Consider the following 25,226-nt stretch of genomic DNA (forward strand, 5'->3'; position numbering starts at 1 on the left):
AATGGAAATACCTTTCCGCATGTCGGCCTACAAACTAATTTGTTGGATCTTTAAAATAATACAACAATAGACTTAAAAAACAACATTGGAAAGTACACTGTAAAAACTGTGGTGTTAAAACTGACACCAATCGGTATTGATAGAGGACCACACTCTGAGGTGTTAAAATTACACCCTAAAGATTGAACACAACACCAAAGAGTGTAAATGGAACAACCAAAGGTGTTGTAATAACACATATAGGTGTAAAACTAACCCCACCGATTTAACACCGGTGGAAAATAACTGGTGTGGTCCTCTATGTACACCGGTTAACACCACAGTTTTTGCTGTGTACACCGTGTGCCACAGTGTATGCACACATACTGTTAAATTTGAGCATTTCAACAGTGCATGTGAATCAAAATAATGTTCACATAGTCGACCATGTGAACACGCTATGAACAATCACACTGTCGAGGTGCCCATAAGGTTATATTCACACTTTTCAATTTGAGCATATTTTAAGAGTGTGAATCGGATATTTTGACAAAGTCCAATATGTGGACACACTGGGTGATTTCAAGTTAAGTGTTGACCTTTTGGTGTTGGTGTTGGGTCAATTTTTACACGATTATAACACCAAACATAAAATGAGGATGGTCCCGAAAAATCACTCACTAGTTGTTGAGATGTTAATAATGTGATCTAGATCAGTTTTACAAACTCTGAATAAGTTTTGGAGCTAGGGGAAGCAATCGAAATTTTAACACCAACACCAAGGTCAACACCGAACTTGAAATCACCCACTGTGCTCGCCGCACGTTTGACAACGTTATGAGCATGGTCGTCATGTACAGAGTAGACATTGAAACCTCATTCATTTTGGATGTCGCTCAGCCATGGACTTAACTATAAACGTTGGACATCAATATCAATATATAGCTCATTGCAAATGGAATGATATTCGAGATTGACAAAAAATGTTGGTATTAAAATGGTGTAAAAAACTATGACATCTTCTTCATGAAAACGGCATTATTCTTGTTATATTTTTTGAAGAAAAAAATACAGATAAATTAGTAGTCGTTTTATTACTGATGTACAATATTTTGTTTAAGAAGATAAAGTTACTTTGAGTAAACAAATATTCATTTGAATATTTTGTATGTAAAATAATATGTTTTGCCAAATGCAAATAAATTGCATTGATACAAAATGCTTCAAATCTGTTGAACTTTCATTTATCTGTTTTGCATTATATTTGTTGTATTTGTTTGTATTTATATTTGTTAAACATGTTAAAACTAAGAAATTTGTCTTCTTTGGTAGTAGATTGAGAAGCATTCTTTCACTGTAGATTTATTATTTTGACTACGCCAACTTTATTATTTTGCTGTGTTATTGTAGGCCTATATAATATTACATAAGTATAGTATGTGGTGTGTTATTTTATTATTGTAGAAAATAATTAAGAAATTATACGATTTGAAAACGAAATACCACCAACAGCAGAACCAATTCGCGTGTTGTGTGTTTGTCAGGATGAAACAGAATCCTACCCTGTTAATTATCAAGTATACCAGCAAACCAATAATCACCTTCTAAAGTTACTGACATCGCTTATATACCTTGCGAGCACTGTGTGTTCTTTGGCTACTCCGTTTGAAATTTGAGGAGACCATTGAGCATTCCCCCACAAAAGAAGGCCAACAGAAGGTCTAATTCATGTCCCTTTTTTGTGCATGGAGTGCAGCCACTCCTTCAAATTTCCTCAGCTTTCAACGTGCACATGTACAGCAAACTTGGATCGAACGATCGCAGTCTATGATTTTGTTCCATGGCGTGATTTGGTTGGATGCGTTCTGACGCAAATAAAAAAAAAAAGCAATGGCATAACGTATTGTAAACTTAACCCGTAGGCCAACTTATTGCTTTTTAGTTTGCTTCCACCACCAATCCGCTGCATCCTAAACAGCCAAATCAAAGGTTTTCAGCTTAAGAGTTGAAATTTCTTCAAGATATTGTCACGAAAGGGTAAGTAACTTTCCTTTTTTTTAAAATTTCATTATAAGTAATTTACCTATCGATCCTTTGAGATTATCTGCAGAGGAACTCTTGTATTTTTGTGTTATTATTATGTGTATTCTCATCTTGATTTACACCAGACTTTAGTTAATTATTTTGTTTCGACAATTCAACAGCGTGAATGATCTTGAAAAGGGAATAGTTTCTTTTTGAATTAGTTGGTTTGAATAAAAGCATAACCAACCATAACAAGATATTAGACATTACTACTTTTAACTATTAAATTAACAGTCAGTCCCAGCCCCTTATCTAAATACACATTCGTTTATATCGTACATATATATATATATATATATATATATATATCTGATTTACATTTGCATATGTAAATACATAATTAATATCACATCAATATTCCTATTTTATGCAAAACATGCTCGCGGGGCCCGTAATTCTGTTGAATTCAATCAAGTTCAATATTTTTTTATAATGTGAAATTATTGGATTGTCTGTTTTATTTTGATTATGTATTGTTACCACCATTGTATTTCGTGAATTTTGATGAACGGAAATGAATAATTCGAAATCTGAAAAATAAGACATTTACCATGCTTACCACGCATTAATTAATGGAACGGGAGGATTGCCGTTTATAATTATGAATAGCTCACAGTCTCAACTTTTCTCATGTCATAAAATCCAGAAAGGATGCATAACCGATAGAAGACGTTTGTAATTGTATGGAAATATGTCTGGCAGGAATTAACCTCAACGCATGAAATCTACTTCACTCTATTATTAAATCAATAAGGATTAGGGTTAGTAACACAAATTTCGCAAATTAAGCTCTCAAACTAATCCTAATTGAAATTGATCCGAATACTTTACTACCACCACCACCACTATACTACTACTACTACTACTACTGCTACTACCATCACCACCACTACTACTACTACTACTAATTTTTTATATAGCACTCTCCGATAATAATTATCATGCTTAATTCAGAAACCTGATAAGAACTTTTTTTCTCACAGATGCATTTCCACGCAGTTACCATGAAGTTTGTATGAAAATGCTTTCGTGCATGATATTGTTGAGTTAAACCTTATATCACATGCTCAAAAAGGCTCTCCTTAAAAAGGCATTCAAGTATAATTCACTTTGAAAGTTATCCATGCATATATAATAGTCGGTATAGTGCAGTTTGAAAAATATGTAAACCACACACGGAATAGATTAAAGACACGAATGCACTATGAATGGAGTAAAGAAAACCCAAATTTACACATTGAATGGACACACTATTTGATAGTTGAGATGTTTAATCATTTTCTGTTCATTAAGTTCAAAATTAATATTGTAGATTTCTACTTTTTACAGTTTGAAATGCTAATCATGACCGTGTATTAGTGTTGTGCTTCCATACGGAAATATACTAGAAATATTGAACATGCACAAATCTAATGTAATGTGCTCAATTTAAATTTCTGCAAATGTAGAATATGCATGATATGATAATGGCAAAGGTAATGTATACTGTATATGAAATAGAATAACATTTATATTTCGTTTAATCGTAATCATAGCGTGCACATTCCCGGTAGTGATTAGAGTCGTTATACAAATCGAATGCATTTAATTGGTAATATTATAACCATGGTAGACAAGTTATTCATTTGATTGCGATATTCATGATAATGGCTGCGAACATCTGTTGTATATCAGTTTCTACAGAAATGCACCTAAAACATGTAAAAGATGGGTTCGATATCTAAACTTGTCTAAAATGAACTTAGCCTTATTTTTGACCTTTGGGCAATTCTATTAAAGGGGAATGAAACCTTTGGAACAAATAGGCTTGTGTAGAAACAGAAAAATCAAAGAATAAGAATAAAGAAAGTTTGAGAAAAATCGGACAAATAGTGAGAAAGTTATGAGCATTTGAATATTGCAATCACTAATGCTATGGAGATCCTCACATTGGCAATGCGACAAGGATGTGTGATGTCACTGATGAACAACTTTCCCTTTGGTGGACTACAAAATACCCTCAAAATGTCTCTTTTTTTGCTTTTTCTTATGATGATACAAACTCTTTATCCATGATGTATTCTTAAGAAATATGTATTACATGCCCTCATGTAGAAAGAACAGTATGATTTATGGAAAGATGTGATAAAAGAGGCAATTCAAGTGAAAAATATACTAAAGTAATGGGGAGAGTTGTTCACAAGTGACATCACACATCTTTGTCGCATTGCCAATTTGCTATCTCCATAGCATTAGTGATCGCAATATTCAAATGCTCATAACTTTCTCATTATTTGTCCGATTTTTCTCAAACTTTTGTTGATCTGTTTCTTTGATTTTTCTGTTTTCACACAAGCTATCTTCTTCCAATGGTTTCATTCTCCTTTAATTATGTCAGTCCGACTCCGTATGTGGGACCTTCAAGATAATTTCTGTCTACAATATCTGGATCTTTTGGCAGTCTGTAATGCTCTAAAATGACCATGACTTGGTCAGAAATGAAGTGAAATCGAACTTGAGAGAAAATGGGGGTCGGATGTTCCAAAATGTCGTTTATTTTACGGACGTGCCCCTTTTGATAATCACATGTTCATCGGGCCTAAATAAATTGCAATGACTTTCCATGAATAGTCTAGGTGATTGGTGAAAAAAATGTTCAGAAAATGGTAAAAGCATGAAAATTGGTACAAAGCTAGAGTAAGTTATTCTAATCACTTTTAGCAGGGGGTGCCAACGTGAATTTGCCAAACATAGCAACGGTTGCTAGGTAACATATTTACCTTAGTAACTAAGCTGTATTGGGCTTAAGAAACATTTTCATGAGCGATGTGTTGCATGAATTTTAATCTAAAGCATGTTTCTTTGTATCACAACAGTTTTGATCCATTTATTCCCAGCAACGGCTGCTTAGGGACCATTTTACATAGCAACAAATTGTTTATCATTGTTGAGATGAATATGATCAATATGATTTACTCAGAATAGCTCAGAAATTAAATCTGGCCCATAGATTCCTCATGTGATGAATTTTTCCTTAGGAATTAGTAAAAAGCACCATAGCAACGGTTGCTAGGTAACATTTTTTCCACAGTAACCAATTCTTATAGGGTATTTTTTCATGATCATACTTCATATGAACCACATCTTTTCTATTAAATAGTATACATTAATCACAACAACCCAGGAACTATTGTACCATGTATACACGCCCATGCGAAATACCAGATGATGTAACATGTTTACTGTAGCAACCGATGGTTAAAGGTCTTACGGAAAGATTGATTTACTTCTTGCGATCATTTTCATTTCATTTATTTCCACATAAAAACACATGATACATAATATACATAAAGCTGAACATAATTGTGGAGGAGTCACTAAAAGCCAAGGGCTTGTCAAGAGTGACTCCTACTGTAGAGTTACTTTTACATAATACATATACATAATACAAGTATCAAATTATTACAAGGAAAGAATATTACTACAAAAGAGAGAGGGAAGAAGAAAGAAAAGCAAGAAGGAGATTGATAAAGTGATAAAACAAGCAAGTTATGTGTTGGTTATTACATTACATATTCTCTAGTAGCAACTGTTTATATTTTCTCTTGAAATGGTTTAAAGATTTACTTTGTCTTATGCTATCAGGTAGATTATTCCATAACAGTGGACCTTCATAAAATATTGATGATTTAGCAACTTGTTTCTTCATCAAAGGTGGATGAAATTTATCCTTATTTCGGGTATTATATGTATGTACATCTTTATTGAATAAGAAGAATGATTCGAAAGACTTCGGTAGCAAGTTGTTATAGCAACAGTACATAAAAGTAGCAATATAATATTGACACATTTCATTAATTGGCAAGATATTTGTTTTTTTGAACAAGGGTTTACTAGAAGATAGATAAGTGGAATGAGTTACAATACGTATGGCCTTCTTCTGTAAGACATGTATGCGATTCAATTTAGTTTTAGAAGCAAATCCCCAAACCACTGTACAGTAACCTAAGTATGATGTAATAAAAGAATGATATAAGACCTTCAGGACATCCTGAGGTAAAAAACTTAGTTTATTAAGTATTCCTATACTTTTTGCAAGTTTGTTATTCAATTGTGAGATATGCGAGTTCCAAGTAAGTTTTTCATCAATTGTAACACCCAAAAAATTAAATTCTTTAACGCGTTGTATCGGGATATTTCTAAATAATAATGATCTATGATCATTTACATTCTTGCAATTACCAAATATCATATATTTTGTTTTTTCAACATTCAAAATCATATGGTTTGTTTTCATCCATGTGTCTATATATTCTAATTGTTCATTCATGGTTATTATAAGATTTTCAGTATCATTTCCTGTTAAGTAGACGGATGTGTCATCTGCAAATAATATGTATTTAAGTTTGTCAGAACTGCAGTAAATATCATTAATATAAATTAAAAATAACAGCGGACCAAGTATAGATAGATTATTGATTGGCGTAAAATCTTGCACAAATTAAACTACATTGTACCTCATGATATGTTTCATATTTCCAAAGACGATGTCTATGGGTTCCATGTTATTGGTATAGTAATGCTTAAAAATCACCTTATCACCAATTTTTCTCCATTTGGAAACCATAATTATCATGGATTAACATAAACACATGTAATCGATTTAAATTATTTGGTGTCTTTCATAGCAAAGGTTAACTTGTTAATGTCTGTTATTACTATATAATTTAGTTAACCATTTATCATTGAATGATAATAGACCTCTTGTTAAATTATCTGAGTGATTGGAAATGGAAGTAAAATTGATCGAATTTGTATCATCGAGAATTGAAAGTCTAGAAACCGTTGACATTCTGGAAATTTGTGGGTTTTGTGGCTATGTATTTGCCAAATGAATATCCTTCAAGACCCTGTATAACACCTACAAATGCCCTTGGAAAGAATTCCACAAAAGCAACATTTAACAAGAGAAGAATAGTTAGAAGAACAGTTACGAGAGCTCACCAGGAGGTCATGGTTGCTTAAAAGTTGAATATCTCTGATATTGGAGCGATCAAAAATGACCGCCAAGAATTAAATGAGTCAACTATGTTAGAAATTATTTCAAACACCAAAATCCCACCAGAAAGTAATTTTCAAATGAGTGCTTGGATACCACTTATCTCTAGCTAACAGTGGTCGTTCTCTTGAAAGCCAACAAACTCTGCCTTGGTTTATCCCCTCCCTTTCGAAGCCTGCAATGAAGATCATATTAGCTTTCCATACCGTTTCCGGACCTAATGCCATGTGCAGGAGTTGCGATTCCGTCTCCAGGTGTTCTGACTTGGATCAATCCTGCAGCTCTGTGATCTATCATGACGTGAAAGATCATTCATGCTAAAGTTGATTTTGACCGATCAGTTCCGTTTCTAGTCATGTTGGCTGGATCCTGTAGCTATAGGATCTAGGATATAGGATAGCTATCGCGTTCTGTTGTAGGTGTTTTGACCTGGATCAATCCTTCAGCTTCAGGATTTATCATCACGTGAAAGATCTCCCAAGAGTTGATTTGGACCAACCATCAGTTATGTTTCCAGGCTTGTTGGCCTGGACCCTGCTGCTCCATGATCTACATGTATCATGACTTGAAAGCTCTCACAGAAGTTGATTTTGACCAGTCAGTTCCGATTGCAAGTGTTTTGGCTGGGATCCTGCAGCTTCATGGATCTTTATTTGAAAGATCTTGCAGGATGTACCATATGACACACTTGTGATATTTTGGGCCCGTTGCAGAAAGAGTTGCGATCAAACGCAACTCAAAAAATCTTGCTCAACTTGATTTTCAGCCAATAAAGCACCCGTGTTTGGGACTTGCGTTTAAACGCAACTCTTTCTGCAACAGGCTCCAGGTTGGCTGGACGTGATCCATACTCGACCACAAAACCCCGGCACGGAACAGTAACATTAAGATCAGCATGCTTCTTCAAAATTCCTTCAAAATACCTCCAATACATTTTTGCATGTCCAACTCAGAACTCAGATGGAAATGAAATTGCTGATTGCACTACCACCTTATATAATTTCCTTATGTGGAGAAATGTCTCTCACACTCTGATTGTCGAGCAATTCATTGTTACACCGAAGATGATGGCTGTAACTTCGATGAATTCCTATGTTGCCTGTAATATTCTTTGTCGAGCATAATGCATGCTTTCCAGTGGTTTTGATTTTACCGACTTATGATCAATCCAGACAGTCCTAAATCTTGCATGGACTAGGTATATGCCCAACTCTGTAAAGGCATGTGTAACACATAGAATGTACGTTCTATTCATTCGCTAGAATGGTGCACAAAGTCCTAAACTACTGGAAACTGCACAGTTGTACATTATGTAAATACTTGTTTCTTCATTATCTAGATAGAAACTATTGAAAAATAAATGAGTCAAATGTCCAACATTATAATCAAATAAAAAAGGTGCAACATACATACAATGATGCTTGACCTGTTTCAGGTATACTGCACATGCTCTGCAGTGCATATACAGGAAATGATTCTTGAGGCTGTTTCAGGTCTACTGTACATGCTCTACAGTACATATACAGAAAATGATTCTTGAGGCTGTTTCAGGTCTACTGTATATTCAAGTCAGTCAATATGATATCATAATTTTACTGACAAGTGCGTATGCATTACTCGCAATTACTTCCCAAGAAGGTTTGTCTTTTAATTGGGAGCGATTAGTTAATGTTAAAAAAAATTCAGCTTCCCTTTCCCTCAAGGTTCGGTGTTTTTCCGAGTGTTCCATTCTGCATCTACTGCACCCTGTTTCAGTTTCAACAAGAGAGATCCTATCTGCACATTCGATGGCCCAATGATGATTCTTGTCTGTGTGTTAGATTTGTCATATGTGAGTAAAAAGTATGCAAAAATAGTAAAATTATGTATATCGAAATTAGGTTTGTTACCTAGATAAGATTAGGCCTGCAGGCATTATGATTATTTGGACTGTCTCTGAACTATTTAGGGATCTGGTATATATTTTTCACTTTAGAGTCACACATTGACCAATTTCTAACCACTTTCATTCAGACATTATTTCCAGATGTTGTGTTAAGTAATTATTATCTATAGTTGCTATGGAAAATGTGTTACTGTTGCTATACGTGGTTGGAATGTTTCTAGATATGTGATTGTAAAATGGGAGCTTCGAAGTCAAAATATAGTTTTTGAAATGTAGAAAACACCCCAAAAATGGTGGTTGTCAAGGTAAATATGTTACCTAGCAACCGTTGCTATACGGGAAGAGGACAGGTTGGCACCCCCTGCTAAAAATGTTCAGCACGATTTTCTCTACCTGTCAGCCAAATTTCATGCTTTTACCATAATCTGAACAATTCTTGCTATTTTTTGCACCGATCATCTAGACTATAAGTGCATTCACCTGCAATTGCGAGCGATATCCTGGGGGGTGTTTCACAAAGATTTAAGTATGACTTAGAGTCGCACTTAAATGTCTAGTTGCGCACAGTACAGTGAGTCCCAGAAAAAACGAAACCGAGATTTAGCGATCATTTATCATAACTTAATCATAAATAGAATAGACAAATGACCTACCAATTTAAAGCTTAGAATCTCTTCTTTCATCTGATATTACCTAGGTTATTTCTTATTCACGCATGAGTGAGCAAAAACAATTTGAAGAAAGGATACCAAAAACTCATTTGGCGGGGGGTATCTGGGTTTCAAAAAGAAAACCACATTTTTGAAAAGTTCAATATCTGCTCTTTAATTTGGTACCTCAATTACAGAAAATTGTTGAGAAATAAAAAAGTTCTGGTCATTTGAAATAAGGCTTGTATTTCCATAATTTCATGAGATAAACGTGTTTTCACCGGTTTCCCACAGAAGCTATCGCATGGTGAACAAAAGGTTTAATGCATGGCTGATCGTCAACAAAACGGAGTGTCGAGTGAGTTTGAACGCCAGCCTGGAGAACCTCTTCATTTTATGAAATTATTGAAATTCAAGCCTTATTTCAAATGACCAGAACTTTGTTATTTCTTGATCATTTTCTGTAATTCAGGTATCAAATTAAAGAGCAGATATTGAACTTTTCAGAAATGTGGTTTTCTTTTTGAAACCCAGATAACCCCCGCCAAATGCTTTTTTGATATCCTTTCTTCAAATTGTCTTTGCTCACTCATGCGTGAATGAGAAATAATCTAAGTAATATCAGATGAAAGAGGAGATTCTAAGCTTTAAATTGGTAGGTCATTTGTCTATTTTATTTATGATTAAGTAATGATAAATGATCGCTAAATCTCGGTTTCGTTTTTTCTGGGACGCACTGTATAAAAGGCATGACAGCATTGGTCAAATCATGCCAAGAGGACGCGCACTACTGCGTATTGATCAATAAGATTGTGCGTTGCATATTATGTACGCGTCGACATTTAAGTGCGACCTAAGTCATGCTTAAATCTTTGTGAAACACCCCCCAGGTGTTTGTACTTATATCTAGTTAGTTAGTTAGTTTTATGTCCGTCATAAAGAAATACATAACAATATATAAACAAGAGATACAAGGAGTAACATATACATACATAATGATTCTTAACATTGATTAAAAAAAAGATTGATTGAAACATGTCAAGAAAGTTAAAAGATCAAACTTAAGACAAGAGACGGTTCGATAACCCATATTCAGCTGCACCAATTATATGTGCGGCTGGTCTTCCATGGGGACCAAGTAAAAAGAGAGAACAGAAAAGAAAAGACAAAAGAGGGAAATGAAGGAAGAGAGAAAAGAAAAGGTAGAAAAAGAAAGAAAGGAGAGAAGAGGGGAAAAAATCACTATCAGTTTGCTTACTCCTACACTACTACCCCATCCCCGGGCCCTATCCCCCTATCTTGTTAATTCCACTCTCGATACCCTTGTTTTCCTGTCCCATGAATCTTATTGTAGGGCTAAGAATTTGCACCTGGTATAAATAAAAAAAATCACCTGCCGATGATGACATGGGAGTAGGATTTTTTAAAGGATGTTTTATTATATTCTCTCAAATCAAAATACACAATCACATTCTATAAGCAATTTGTACAAACTATTTGAAACATAATTATAAATCATACAATAAATCCATTACAAATATAATAATATAAATTATACATCAAACTTCATAAATACTAGATATTAATGCTAATGCGTTTCAGCAATTACAAAATGAAATATTAACAAAATATATGACATGATAAGAGAGAGAGAGAAAAAAAATATTCTGTTGGATCGACCCCAACCTGCCGCACTCAAGTGAATTACCCCTAAACGCGCGTCACAGAATTACTCTAGACCTTTCACTCTAAAAATAATGAAATGCTAACTCAACATTTTAAAAGGTTGGAGGGATGACGGGTCGTGTGGTCCAGTGGTTTGAGCATTGGACTCATAATCGCAAGGTTGTGAGTTCGAATCCCAACTCTGCCATTGTCTCCACTTTGATAAAAAGGCCCAAGAGTGATATCTGTCGTTTATTATGTCAGCCACTATGGCTGATTAACCTAGACGTAAAATGTTTCCAAGGTAATTGGTTATATACCAGCTTGGCGTTTACCAGCAAAAAATGCTGTCCTGCCGAGTTCCTACGGGAGTTACCACAACAGAAACAGAAACAAACAAACAAAATGTTGCGCTGGTTGTTGTTTTTGAAATAAGAAAGCACCGCCCTCGCAACCAATTTGCTCAATTGCGCTCAAATTGGGCGTTGTGCGTGCGCCTGAAATCCAAGCGGGGTACAGTCCGAGGTTCGAATCCTGTTAACGCCTTTCTTATGGTGACATTCTAGATCCTTAATATTCATTTATATGATTCGTGCACGTCTGAAAAAAAATTCAATTACATACTCACACACACGCATATACATCAGCTATGCATTACCGTGTTAATTAAATTTCGCATCTGGTAAAAGATTGATGAAAGTATCTACATATTTTTTTAATTTCTATGATATTCACATTCATATTCAGTTATCCGTTAATATGCCAGCGCCATTGACTGAATGGTGTGTAGTATTTAAAAGGAGGCCCCGATAAAGCATCCAAAAGCGTTAAAAATCTCCGTGATGGTATTCGCAAGTCAGATTTTCTCGTCTCAGACAGTAAGACTATTCTGCTATGAAAGGGTCCCCCAGAAAAATGTCAAGAATCGCTATATCTATCTCGATAGTTATTTATTTATTCATTTGTTTTATTTTTCTGTTATCAGTATCAAAAGTAACACCTCTCCTCGTTCAATATATTTGTATATTTGTGATCGGGGGGGGGGGGGGAGGGTGTTTCACAGAGGTAGGTCCGTGGTATGACTTCATGGACATAGAGTCGCACTTATGCCAACGCGTACAGAATATGGAACGCGCATTCTCAATATCCAGTATTGAGCGTCCTCTTGGTATGAACTGACCAATGGAGTCGTGCCTTTCATACCCTACTCAACAAGGCATTTAAGTGTGACTCCCCAGAAGTCAAACACCCCAGAAGAGTATGTCATCGCAACTTGTTGTTATATCTGACAACTTTTCTTGATTTTTATTGGCCGAGGTCTGGGGATCACCATCACTATTCGACTATGTTTGCATCAGACATTGGGGCACCGGCCTATACTACTAGGAATTCACTAGATTACTCTAACTCGAACAAAAGGCGAAAACATTGAAATGTGGATGATGCTTGAAATATTGTTCATAATAATCTGATGAAAGATTTCTCAAACATGACAAAGGAAAAGGTAAAATATGTCTATGTGATACGCATGTACATCATCAGACCTTTCACACCCTCTTTTGGAGGATAACAAAAAATCGTATCCGTCATTTTCAATAAGAAACCAAGTTATGGAATTTATGGCATTTATCTATAAATGCTATATGTATAGACGGGGAGGCTGATCGCATATTACGTCACGTATTCTTTGACGAACTTTCATCAAGCCTTTATCAATATTTTCTCATTTTGTCATGTTCATTCCAATCAACGTATTACCGAATGTGCTTCTCTTTCTACTTCATCAGCTGGATATATGTAACGATTTAGAGGTACCTGCTATAATTGTAAAAATGATTTTAATTACTTCAAAAGGTCAAAGTATTTCATATCAATGAGTGTTACACCACATTCGTCTTGAATAATCGTCATCTGCACGTGCGCCTGTTATCTTGCCATAAAAAACATTGACATCACACCTGTCACTCACAGACCAATATATATGTAACCAGCTACCCGAAAAAGCAACAATAATTCGACAGAAAATGTTTTCTGTGAATAACCGAAATAACAATTGGCTGTTCAAAAAGCACAGAAAACGAAGAAAATTATCTTAAAACAAATCAGTCAAATTGACTAGACCAGTAGTCAGCTGGGAGCAACTTATATAACAATCACTGATATTCACATTTCTGACATATATTCTAGTCAGAAATAACTATTTTTAGTACAACATGACTAGAAAATAGTCAAATATGACTAGAATAACCGTTGCACCCACCTGACCCTATATTAACTAGTCATTTTTGACTGATTTGTTTTTAGAGTGATAGCATAGAGCAGTTCGTAGCTAGTTCATGGGCAATTTTGGTCAAATGACCTTTCATTTATTTCATTATGATAGGCAGATTTCAAAACAAGATATTGTGTAAGCATGCCTTACCTATAGCAAGATACATCTGGGGGCGTTTCATGAAAGGACTTGTCGGAGGTTTTATCCGACAGTTACCATAGCAACAGTAGCTCTCAGCCAATCAACATCAGAGAAAGATGTCAGATCTGACAACTTGTCGGATGAAAATGTTGATGAAACACTCCCCAGGTGCCTGTTGCAAAAAGAGTCGCGTTTAAACGCAAGTCAAAATATCAAGGGCAAGTCACGAATACGGGTGATTCTTTGGCTGAAAATCAACTTGCGTAAGATTTTTTTTAGTTGCGTTTGATCTCTTTCTGCAACGGGCCCCAGGGGCCTGTTGCATAAAACTTTTTTACCTGAAAAAACTCTGGTAAAAACCGAAAATTAAGTTTAGTCTGATTTCTGCCATTGACTTTAACACAGGGAAAAAATTCCTGTAAAAATAATCTGAGTTTTCTCAGGTAAAAACTTTTATGCAACGGGCCCCAGGTGAATAGAATCACCCACCAAAGAACACTCCATAAATGTTTTTGTTGCATTTCTACTTTGAATGCACTTAGCATGTTGTTATAGCAATGTACTTGGCCAACTGCCAACTGTAAAATAGCAGTCGCTAGCCGACTATTTTTTTTATGGATGTGATGAAAAACACAATTCAAAACAATGCATGAATTATCAAGACATCAAAGTTGGCGCTTATCTCATTAAATATTAGAACCAATTTAGAACCAAAGACCTTCTTCTGTTCGTGCGCAGAATGGAACAACAAACTGGTTTATTCTCCAGAATATTGATAGAGATCTTTAGGTTTTCGTCGGCCATCTAAGCACTAAACATTTTCCAAAACGCAAGTGATCATTATTCGAAATTACCTAGCATAGTATAAATTCGTAATTCCGAAGCTTCGTTATTTCGAAGGTTCGTTATTCCGAAAACGAAATGAGGTTCGTTGTTCCGAAGGTTCGTTAATCCGAAAACGAAATGAGGTTCGTTGTTCCGAAGGTTCGTTAATCCGAAAACGAAATAAGGTTCGTTTATCCGAAAACGAAATGAAGTTCCTTGTTCATTTCGTTTTCGGACTAACGAACCTTCGGAAATACGAACCTCATTTCCTTTTCGGACTAACGAACCTTCGGAATTACGACTATCATTCCTTTTCGGATTAACGAACCTTCGGAATTACGCCACAAATGTCCGGATTAACGAACCCTTTTTCGTCTTCGGATTAACGAACATCGAGGTATAGGCAATTCACGTGTTTCGGAATTACGAACCTTCGGAATTACGAAGTGTAACCACCTAGCATGACGTTATAAAAGACTAGAAGTTGGGTTCCGCAAGGCTTGTGGTCTTTTTTTATGTTCTAAAGCTTTTGAAAATGTTATTTATCATCCTTCCATCGGTGTAAAGTTTCAGTTTGTCTTTTTCAGTTTATTCATTTGAATACCGTGTATAGAGAGAAAAAAAAAACATGCTATCATCTATCAAACTGTCTTCAGCATGTCCATAGGCATATACAGTATAAATAGAAAAAACAAACAAGAATATTATTTACAAAGTATACCAATTCTTGGATGATAATAATGATCTTATATAGTTAAATATAATATACATGTATATTTGTTTGCTTCCAAAAAGATCTTTAACACTACTGTAAAGAATCATGGCAATATTTTTTCCACGGTTTTTATGTCAATAATCGAGTAACCCCTATACATTGTTGTGTCTTCATCGAGTTTCGGGGACGTTTAACAAAATCCTGGGAGTGACTTTTTTAAAATTAGAAATAAATACGTTAGAGAAAGCTAGAGGCCGCTTATAATCCATTGATTCAAATTTTTAAAAAATTAATGGATGAAAACAAATCAACGGTCACATACACTTGTCTAAAATAGAAACATTAGGTGACCGTCTTACAAAATACACATTATTGGACCTGTACCAAAGTTTCATTCATCAAATTGATATCTTTTTTCATAAATATTCTCTTGCTGCAGAAATGTCGGATACTACCTGATACTCTATTAAGGGGCATTTCCTATTGGTAGCATTGCTGGTAACAAGTGACATCAGTTGAGTCAGCCACAATGGATGGAAACGGACAAAACACTTGCGTCAAGTTCTTGAAGACGCTTAGTCGAAAGAAGCAGTTTAGCCCAGATGAAGACACGTATTCGACGCCTTTACGACGTTACCTGAGCACTATCGACCTGACTTTCCTTGGCATTGGTTCCATGTTTGGTGCCGGGTTGTATGTCCTGACTGGAACCGTTGCCAAGGAATATGCCGGTCCTGCCGTGTTTATTTCCTACTTCATCGCCGGTCTGGCTTCCTTGTTCGCTTCGTTGTGCTATGCAGAGTTCTCGTGTCGGATTCCAAGGACCGGTTCTGCGTACCTGTTCACTTATGTCACGATTGGTGAGCTGTGGGCATTCCTTATCGGATGGAACATGATCCTCGAGTACACTGCTTCTGCTGCTTCGGTTGGACGCTCCTTCAGTGGTTACATCGATGAGCTATCGAATGGAGCTTATTCGAACTTCACGATAACCTACGTAATGGGGAATAAAACATGGGACGTACCATTTATAGCCCCATATCCTGATATCCTGGGAGCGGCATATTGTCTATTTGTCATGATCTTTGTTCTTCTCGGGGTAGGAACATCATCGACCTTGAACAATATCTTCTTAGTGGTTAATGTTATTGTCGTAGGAATCATTGTCGGGTTGGGTGCAAAGTATGTGAATATAGAGAACTGGGAAGGACCAGGTGGATTCACTCCATATGGTTTTAAGGGGGTTATAACAGGAGCAGCGACGTGTTTCTATTCATACGTTGGTTTCGACGTCATTGCAATATCTAGTGAGGAGACTCTGAACCCAAGAAAAAGTATACCCATCGCAATGGTTTCATCTATTGTTATCATAACAATCTTATACATGATTCCATCAGCAATACTGACATTGATTATACCATATTGGAAACTTAATGCCGCCTCCGCCTTTTCGCAGGCCTTCCAATACAATGGTGTCCTATGGGCCGAGTGGGTGGTTGGGGTTGGAGCCATATGTTCTACCTTTACTTGTATCTTAACGTCCCTCTTTTGTCTGCCTCGATCCCTGTACGCGATGGCATCAGATGGACTGATATTTGAATTCCTTGCCACAGTCAACAGCAGGACCCAGGTACCTGTCACCGCCGGGATCATATTCGGATTCTTCGTTGCCCTCCTAGATATATTTTTCACCTTAGTAGACCTTGTCGCGTTTCTATCGATCGGTGTTCTCTGTGCCTATGCCATTGTTGCAGCTTCAATAGTGGTGTTACGCTACAGACCTGGTGGCTACAACATCAACGTCAGCATCCACGATTCCTTTTTAAGAGATCAGTACGACGCAAAAGGTGACAATCACAATCTGATGCCCTTGGAATATCCTCTGCGCTCGGCATCATCGGCAGATCCCATCGTGACCCACACGGATAATGCCTATGATCTCCATCTTGCTGGGACTCTAATAGAAAAATACAGAGGATGGCCCATCATATGGCGGCTCTATGGCTACACACCAGGAAAGGTCGTCTTAGTGGCCCTTCTCGTAGGAGTCCTATTTGGGGTCGGAGCCATCGCCATTGTTCTCCATGGATACGAGTATTTAGCTGCTTGTGACTGGTGGGCCATCCTCCTTTTAATTTCGACGTCCATTGTGAGTTTGACCTGTTTTAGTTTAATACCTCTGCATTACCAGAACGACCCGGGTCAGCAGTTCAGTGTAAGTTTATATTATGTTCTCATTCTTAATGGACAAGTCCCCCCCCCCCCAAAAAAAAAGTTGATGTGTATCCAAAGATTAAACTCCAACAAGCATAAGACTGACGAAATCATCAAATTGGATGTAAAATACTGTTCACTCCAGAAGGGCTAAAATTCACTCTCAAAAGATGTAAATCCCACTCAAAACTGATTGGTCCCTCGTCTCACAAAAATGAGAGGAGTGTGATTGGGGACCAGACTACCTCACTGCATTTAGAGTGACATGGAAAGGTAAGGAAAGATTGCACAAATAACCATGCTTACGATTGAGCTATTCTTTCTCCTACTTATATCTCGCAGGTTCCCTTTGTCCCCTTGGTACCTATTCTGAGCGTTCTTCTTAATTGTGGATTGATGCTTATGCTTACTCTTATCACATGGATCCGGTTCTTTGTATGGATCGCCATAGGTAAATTATATAATCATGCACTAGACATTCATAAACTTCCTCTCCTCCTGCCACAATCAAGTCCAGGGGGGTCCAGGGGGGCGTTTCATCAATATTTTCTTCCGACAAGTTGTCAAATCTGACAACTTACCTGGATTCTGATTGGTTGAGAATCACTGTTATTATAGTAACTGTCGGGTAAAACAGGACTTGTCGGATAAACCGCCCGACAACTCGTTTCATGAAACGCTCCCCAGATGAAGACCCATTAAAAGGTCGAAAGTTTGGTTATCAAACCGAGAGTTTACAAAAATTCTGCGTCCACAGCCTTTGTATTCGTCACAAAAAAGTGAATAGATTGAGATCCGTTGATTCGTTAACTTGTTAACGGATCTCAATCTATTCATCTTCTTATTGTTTGTTCTCATTTAAAGTGGATAAGATAATTAAAAAGCACCCGCTCCGAAGATTGGTGACTCCAGGATTTTGAAAAGTGGTGGAGGGGGGGGGGGTGCAAATGCGAACCTTAAAATGTTTTGATTTGTATGTAAATATGTAAATATTATATATATGCTTGTTTCTTCAACGTTGAATTCTCAGCACTCAGCATTCAAATCCATAATACGGTACGACAATACACCACAGGTGGTGTGTACTTATATAGTAGACCGGCCAAAGCGATTTTTTATACTTTGGACGGCAAAATTTGTTAATGCTTGCTAATGCTTGGCATCCAAGCTAATAGTCTTGCAAAAATACCCAGGAATAGCGTATGGCCGGATGCCAAGCGCAATTTTGCGTGAAAGTGTCATTTTTAGCGTAAAATCTGAAAGAATGTCGAAAATCACGCATTTTGATATTTTGACGGATTATCATCATATTTTTGATTATCTTTGATATGAAATTATTTTTATTCAGAGTTTCAAATTATAAGTCTCATAAATATGCACTTCAAATTTGAATATTACACACACACATATGGCACAGGGAAACATAAAACCGCGATTTCCTCAAAATAAAAGTTAGTGAAAACTATCAATAGTTTGAAGTTTTTTTTATGCAACTTAAATTCTTCGATTTAAATGCGTTTATCTATCGAATGTATAGTAAATGTCCTAATGCCACAAATATTAAAAGAATTTTCAAGTAAGATGGAATATATCTCATTTTATGTTATCCGAAAAGAGACAATGTGCATTTTACAAGGTGCGCATTTTGAAAGAAAATTTGAAAATACCGTACATTATGTACATAATTACATGTATAAGTACATACTAAAGCGAGTTTTTAATTACATGTATAAGTGAATTCTAAAGCGAGTTTTTAATTGAATAGCACAATTTGTCAATTCTTTGCATCCCAGCTAAAAGTCTTGCGGAAATCCTAAGGAATAACGTACGGGCGGATGCCAAGTGCACTTTTGCGTGAAAATATCATTTTTAGCGTGAAATCTGAAAGACTGTCGAAAATCACGCATTTTTATATTTTGACGGATTATCATCATATTTTTGATTATCTTTGATATGAAATTATTTTTATTCAGAGTTTCAAATTATAAGTCTCATAATTCTTATAATATTTGTGACATTAGAAACGATCGATATTCAATAGATGAACCAATTTAAATCGAAGAATTTTAGTTGTTAAAAAACTTAGAACTATTGATAGTTTTCACAAACTATTATTTTTAGTAAATCACGATTTTATATTTCATATTGCCATATATGTGTGTGTAATATTCCAAATTGAAATGCATATTTACTAGACTTATAATTTAAAACTTTGAATAAAAATAGTTTCATATCAAAGATAACCAAAAATATGATGATAATCCGTCAAAATATCAAAATGCGTGATTTTCAACAGTCTTTCAAATTTTACGAAAAAAAAAATACTTCCACGCAAAAGTGCACTTGGCATCCGCCCGTACGTTATTCCTTAGGATTTCCACAAGACTTTTAGCTGGGATGCAAAGAATTGACAAATTGTGCGATCCAATTAAAAACTCGCTTTATATAGAATTCACTTATACATGTAATTAAAAACTCGCTTTAGTATGTACTTATAGTATAGTGGATTTCACGGTACACCATGTATCTTTCTTGGGCAAATGTTGGTCCTGAAAAGGACCACCCAATCTCAGAGATTGGGTGGTCCTTTTCAGGACCAACCAACCAATTTAAATCGAAGAATTTTAGTTGCATAAAAAAACTTCAAACTATTGATAGTTTTCACTAACTTTTATTTTGAGGAAATCGCGGTTTTATGTTTCCCTGTGCCATATGTGTGTGTGTAATATTCAAATTTGAAATGCATATTTATGAGACTTATAATTTAAAACTCTGAATAAAAATAATTTCATATCAAAGATAATCAAAAATATGATGATAATCCGTCAAAATATCAAAATGCGTGATTTTCGACATTCTTTCAGATTTTACGCTAAAAATGACACTTTCACGCAAAATTGCGCTTGGCATCCGGCCGTACGCTATTCCTGGGTATTTTTGCAATACTTTTAGCTGGGATGCCAAGCATTAACAAATTTTGCCGTCGAATCCTTATCTAGAGCACTTTTTTACTTTTGGCCGGTCTACTATTATAGGAAGAAGAAGAAGAAAATCGAGCGCTAACGAGCTAAAAAGATTAATACAGGTCCTACAAAATTCGATAAGGGACATGTCAAGATCTGTTAGCAGTGACATGTAAGGATGAGGTCTCAAAAAAATAATGCTAGCGCGAAGCTCGAGCTGAAATTTTTTCATATCCTGAGAGGATAACTGGACGTTTTAAGCACTTTTAGACATAAATGGAATGGATATATCACTAAACAATTTATTGATGGGAGCGCAAGCTGAAAATTGTCACATTTAGCACTTGCAGGATGCATATCTCGCTAAGACATATCAATAAAACTAAAATTACAAGAAGAATAATTTGTGTATCTGGACTTGAAATTCAACTGTTTATCATATTCAACAGGACGTTTATCTCAATCAACAGCTACTGCAATCGCGAACAAGCATCAGGCTTAACAGCTAAATGAATATGAAGAATAATCCCCAGACAAATACCACAAACAAACAACCAGGCTCGGATCATGGGGGTGACAGAAGACGCGGGCACTCTTCATACAATTTGCAATCGCGCACCTTGTATGATGGGGTGTCCAAACTTCGCGCACTTTTCAAAAATATTCATCAGGCTTAATTTTGTCCACAGATTATTCATAATTTATACAAAACCAATTCAAGAAATAGTTACCACATTGACGGCAAGATCGTAAACTATAAAATCATGGACGAAAATGTAAAGTAGGTCACGGGGTTTCGCCGGTATCGCGATCTCAAAATTCTATTCCGATCGGCGAATGCGGGCTGTGCTGGAAAACCGTTCAGAAAAAGTGTGACCTAACTTCGCGCACCAAAGCTTTTGTGGAGATTTAAACAAAGACTCAAGCTCAAAAAGTGAAATATTTATATCAGATTGATGGCAAAATGCTATGGAATCGGTTAGTTCCACATTTAACTCACATTTTTTATGATTTCTGCTTGTAAAATGGTGATATCGTGATGCTTGTTGCTTTCTTCAAAACGGGCGCTAACGGTGACAAATTTGCCGATCTTTTGCCAATATTATCATGAATACTGGACTTATCCTAAAGAAACTTTCAGCGAAGGGTAATTTTATGTCCTTTTTCACATTGATGATATCAGATTTTAAGGATATTGGCTAGTTTTGGAGATAATGACCGTCCGCGAAGTTTGGACACGCGCGAAGTTTGGACTCACTGCCATATAATGAGCAATATGATTTTTTTTTTCGGGAGACGAAATGTGTAATGGTTTTTTTTCTCAATTTTTTTTGAAAAAAAAATCGCATCCCTTAAAAGTCCGACCCTAGATTCCTGAGTAATTCAATAATTGTCTTTCCATGAGTGTGCTTGATTCATATGTATTTGTGTGTTTAGTGTTTACACATATTCGTCTTCAATGTTATTTGGATAATGCGTCCTGTTCCAATAAAGTTCAGAATAGTTGTATCATTATTGCTATGCACTTGCATGCCTGCATGATCAGAATGAAAAGAGCTAAAATCTTACCTATTTGACATTCAATTTCATGCACTAATGTCTGTTTTCAATAGTGGCTTTCATGTCAAACAGTTAGATTTGAAAATTCCCCTTTTTAAAATCACGACTCAAACATCTGTCGAGCTCAGAATATTTGCTGAGTACTCTGTCTATCCATTTCTTTTCTGATTATACAAGACACACAATAGAATTTGGAAGTCTAATACTTCTTTCACATTAAGGTACGGTCGCCATCTTTAACACCGCCGTCAAAATTTGGTCAGGCCCTAAGCGATCGGTCGCTGTATAATATGCGCATCATGATCTGCGCATATTTTACGCTATGCGCATCATGATCTGCGCATATTTTACGCTATGCGCATTGACGTCACAAAGGATGAATACAGCATGACATTGTATTTCGATCGATCGCTGAGTATGCTGTGCTTTCACATCAAGCTTGCATCCGTCACAATCTGGGGAGTGTTTCAGGGGTTTCATCAACATTTTTGTCCGACAAGTTGTCAGATCTGAAATCTTTCCTTGAATCTGATTGGCTGAGAAACACCATTACTCTGGTAAATGTCGGATAAAACATCTGACAAGTCCTTTCATGAAGCGCTCTCCAGGCCATACTCAAAACGATCGGTAGCATTTCATCGTACTTAGTGACCAATACGATCGGTCGTTGAGTACGATGAAATTTTAACACCATGATTTTATCGGTCGCTGGGTACGGTCACTGCGATCGTACCAGCGATCTCACCTTGATGTGAAAGTATTGTGTACCAAATTTACACTGTCCCACCTTAGATGAATACTAATGTTTTCACATTGAATGTGCTAAAAACACATTTCGTCAAAAGCAAAACGTTCGCCAATGCAGAATGTATTACAATTTGTTAAAAGTCGACCCGTCTTTTCTTAAATAAGAGGATGGAAATATCTCTAATGTTCAGCAGCTGCGTTTAATATCCGAGTTCTCTTTTAACCATGGAAATGTCTTTTGTCAGAAGCATTCAAACCATGATCAATCACATGCCCCTTGATCTCTGAAAGATGGTAGCTTGTTCGCTTTTGCCAAATTTGTTTTCCTGCTTGTCATTTGCAATTGTTTGAAGGTCCTCGGGAGGTTTCCATTAAAAAAAATACCGAGAGAGAGAGAGAGTCAGAGAAGTTGGAATTCCAATGTTAGTATCCCAATATCAAAATGCTGTATCATGATTCAGTTTCAAAAAAGGTTATGTATATTTTTTGTCTTTTATATGTCTTCTTCAGGCTTGTTGATATACGCCCTCTATGGATATAAACACAGTAAAGTGGGACAGCAAGCGAGACAAGAGGCTGAGGAAGCACAGAGCGGCTCATCAACTAGTCCAACGCCCTCTTACGGCTCTCTACAGAACGATAGAAACGGTATCTTGACGCCAAGCTGATAGATGCAGTGTCCGTTGAAATGAAATAGAAAATATACTTTATCTGTCGTTTGAATAAACGCATTCGGGCGACCTAAAGTTTATCCTGGCGATAAGTTGGCTTTAGCACAAGCAGAAATCAAATAGAGAAATTAATGGTGAAGAATGATGATCCATTAACGATTAAGAGTTACGTAATTAAAGCTTTTCATTTGTGACGTCATACATGTATGAGCGGCCCCTTCATATCAAGTAGTATGAATTCAATAAATTCCATGGAACATGACTGGTAAAATAAGTAATTAAAGGGGGTATATCATGACCCGGCCCCTCCCGAGAATATATAACCACTCTCTCTATTCATAATTTTTCCCCAGAATTTGGGGGAATTCAAATCACATGCACAAAACGATTACGGACTCGGATTGATCGTCTGTTAGGTAACAAAAAGTAATCAATTTATAACTCGCTCATTTTCTGATGGATTTCATCGAAACTTCACCACTATTTTTCTCTATTCCGTTTTTTGCCTTTACTAAAATTAAGTCAGGGTCAGCTTGCCCGATCTGTTTGAGGAGCGTTTTATAATAAGACTTGTCTATTTTTGTCCAAAAGTTGTCATGTAAGTCAGTCAAACATTTGTCGTTCTGCGTTTGAAAAATGCACCATCATGGAAACCCGCAGTTATTATTGTACCATGATATCATTGGTCGATAGCAATTATTTCAATCTCGGCACACATTATAGTAACCATAATTGTAATTCCCATGGAGGGGCCCCAAGACCTTGAACAGTTACTGTTATAGGTTTTCTTTTCATACGCAGATATTGAGTCTATTTCATGTTCTCAAAGATGTGTTTTGATTGTAAGACGAGGGCGTTATATTGGCAAAAATGTATAGAAAATGTATAAAAATGTAAAATGTATAGATATTTATGGAAATGGGAACTTGAAATCCTTTTCAGAATAATCATAGAAATGATTTAAAAAGAAAAGAAATATAGCCATCATAATAACTCTTGTTGGTGTGCGGCTTATCACCTCTACTCATTCAGTTATTACTCTAGCAGCGTATGATATGCAACGGAAACAACCCCCTCATTTGACCCCCCTCTTTTATAAATATCCTGCTCCATAAAAGGTCTGCATGAGGCTTAAACTATTTATAATCACAATTTGTATATACATTAGAATCGACTTTAAAAAGTATTGCTTTTAATAAAAGAAACAAAAGATGCAACATATAAAATCCTTTGTCAAGTGTTGATTTGTATCGCAGTGTTTACAGGTGCAAGGCTACGAACAATCGGTGATTCCCCGAAAGCGCATATTCGTTCGAGATTCTACCCCTGCACGAGATTTGTTGGCTAATTTCTTGTCGAGAGATATTTATATACATATATTCAAATCCCTCTTATGAATATTCATGAGCATTCTAGATAAACAATTGGTCAATTTGCGATCACTGGCGTACCTAGGATTTTCCAAAAGGGGGCAAATTTTGTGGGGGATAATTCGTCCGCGAAAAAATTAGACAAGCCAAAAAGAAAGGGTCTTCAACCAAAAATCAAAGATTTCTTACCAGAAAAAATGACAAGCAAAAAAGAAAAAAAAGGTCTTCTTGTTCAAAAGAGGGGGCACACGTCTGTTTTCATTGCATTCTTACATGTCATATTATTAATTTGGCTTCTCAAGGGGGGGGGGGCAGGGATACGTTCCCTGCATGAGTTGTGACTCGTCAGGAGGGGGGGGGGGATCTGCCCTCCCCCCGTTAGGTATGCTAGTGTTTGCGATCATGTGACAACTTCATTCGGGAAGCACATAGCTGCAAATAGCTCC

The 25,226-nt window shown here is 36.3% G+C and overlaps 1 protein-coding gene across 1 annotated transcript; it reads left to right on the forward strand.

Moving 5' to 3' along the window:
• The first annotated feature begins 1,628 nt into the window (after window positions 1-1,628).
• Window positions 1,629-24,262, forward strand: LOC121427736 (cationic amino acid transporter 4-like). The gene is made up of 4 exons (XM_041624275.1): window positions 1,629-2,016; window positions 15,695-17,470; window positions 17,812-17,920; window positions 23,250-24,262. Exons 2-4 carry the CDS (start codon window positions 15,785-15,787, stop codon window positions 23,405-23,407), a joined length of 1,953 nt encoding a protein of 650 aa, XP_041480209.1. The 5' UTR covers window positions 1,629-2,016; window positions 15,695-15,784; the 3' UTR covers window positions 23,408-24,262.
• Window positions 24,263-25,226: the final 964 nt, after the last annotated feature.

Source organism: Lytechinus variegatus, chromosome 14, assembly GCF_018143015.1.
Source record: "Lytechinus variegatus isolate NC3 chromosome 14, Lvar_3.0, whole genome shotgun sequence".
Taxonomy (NCBI): Eukaryota; Metazoa; Echinodermata; class Echinoidea; order Temnopleuroida; family Toxopneustidae; genus Lytechinus; species Lytechinus variegatus.

What these genes read in the sequence shown, in the direction of transcription:
- LOC121427736 (XM_041624275.1), top strand. Translation starts at nt 15,785, where the DNA reads ATGGATGGAAACGGACAAAACACTTGCGTCAAGTTCTTGAAGACGCTT. An exon ending in ACCCGGGTCAGCAGTTCAGT is followed by an intron (nt 17,471 to 17,811) that starts GTAAGTTTATAT and finishes TATATCTCGCAG; the next exon opens with GTTCCCTTTGTCCCCTTGGT. An exon ending in CTTTGTATGGATCGCCATAG is followed by an intron (nt 17,921 to 23,249) that starts GTAAATTATATA and finishes TGTCTTCTTCAG; the next exon opens with GCTTGTTGATATACGCCCTC.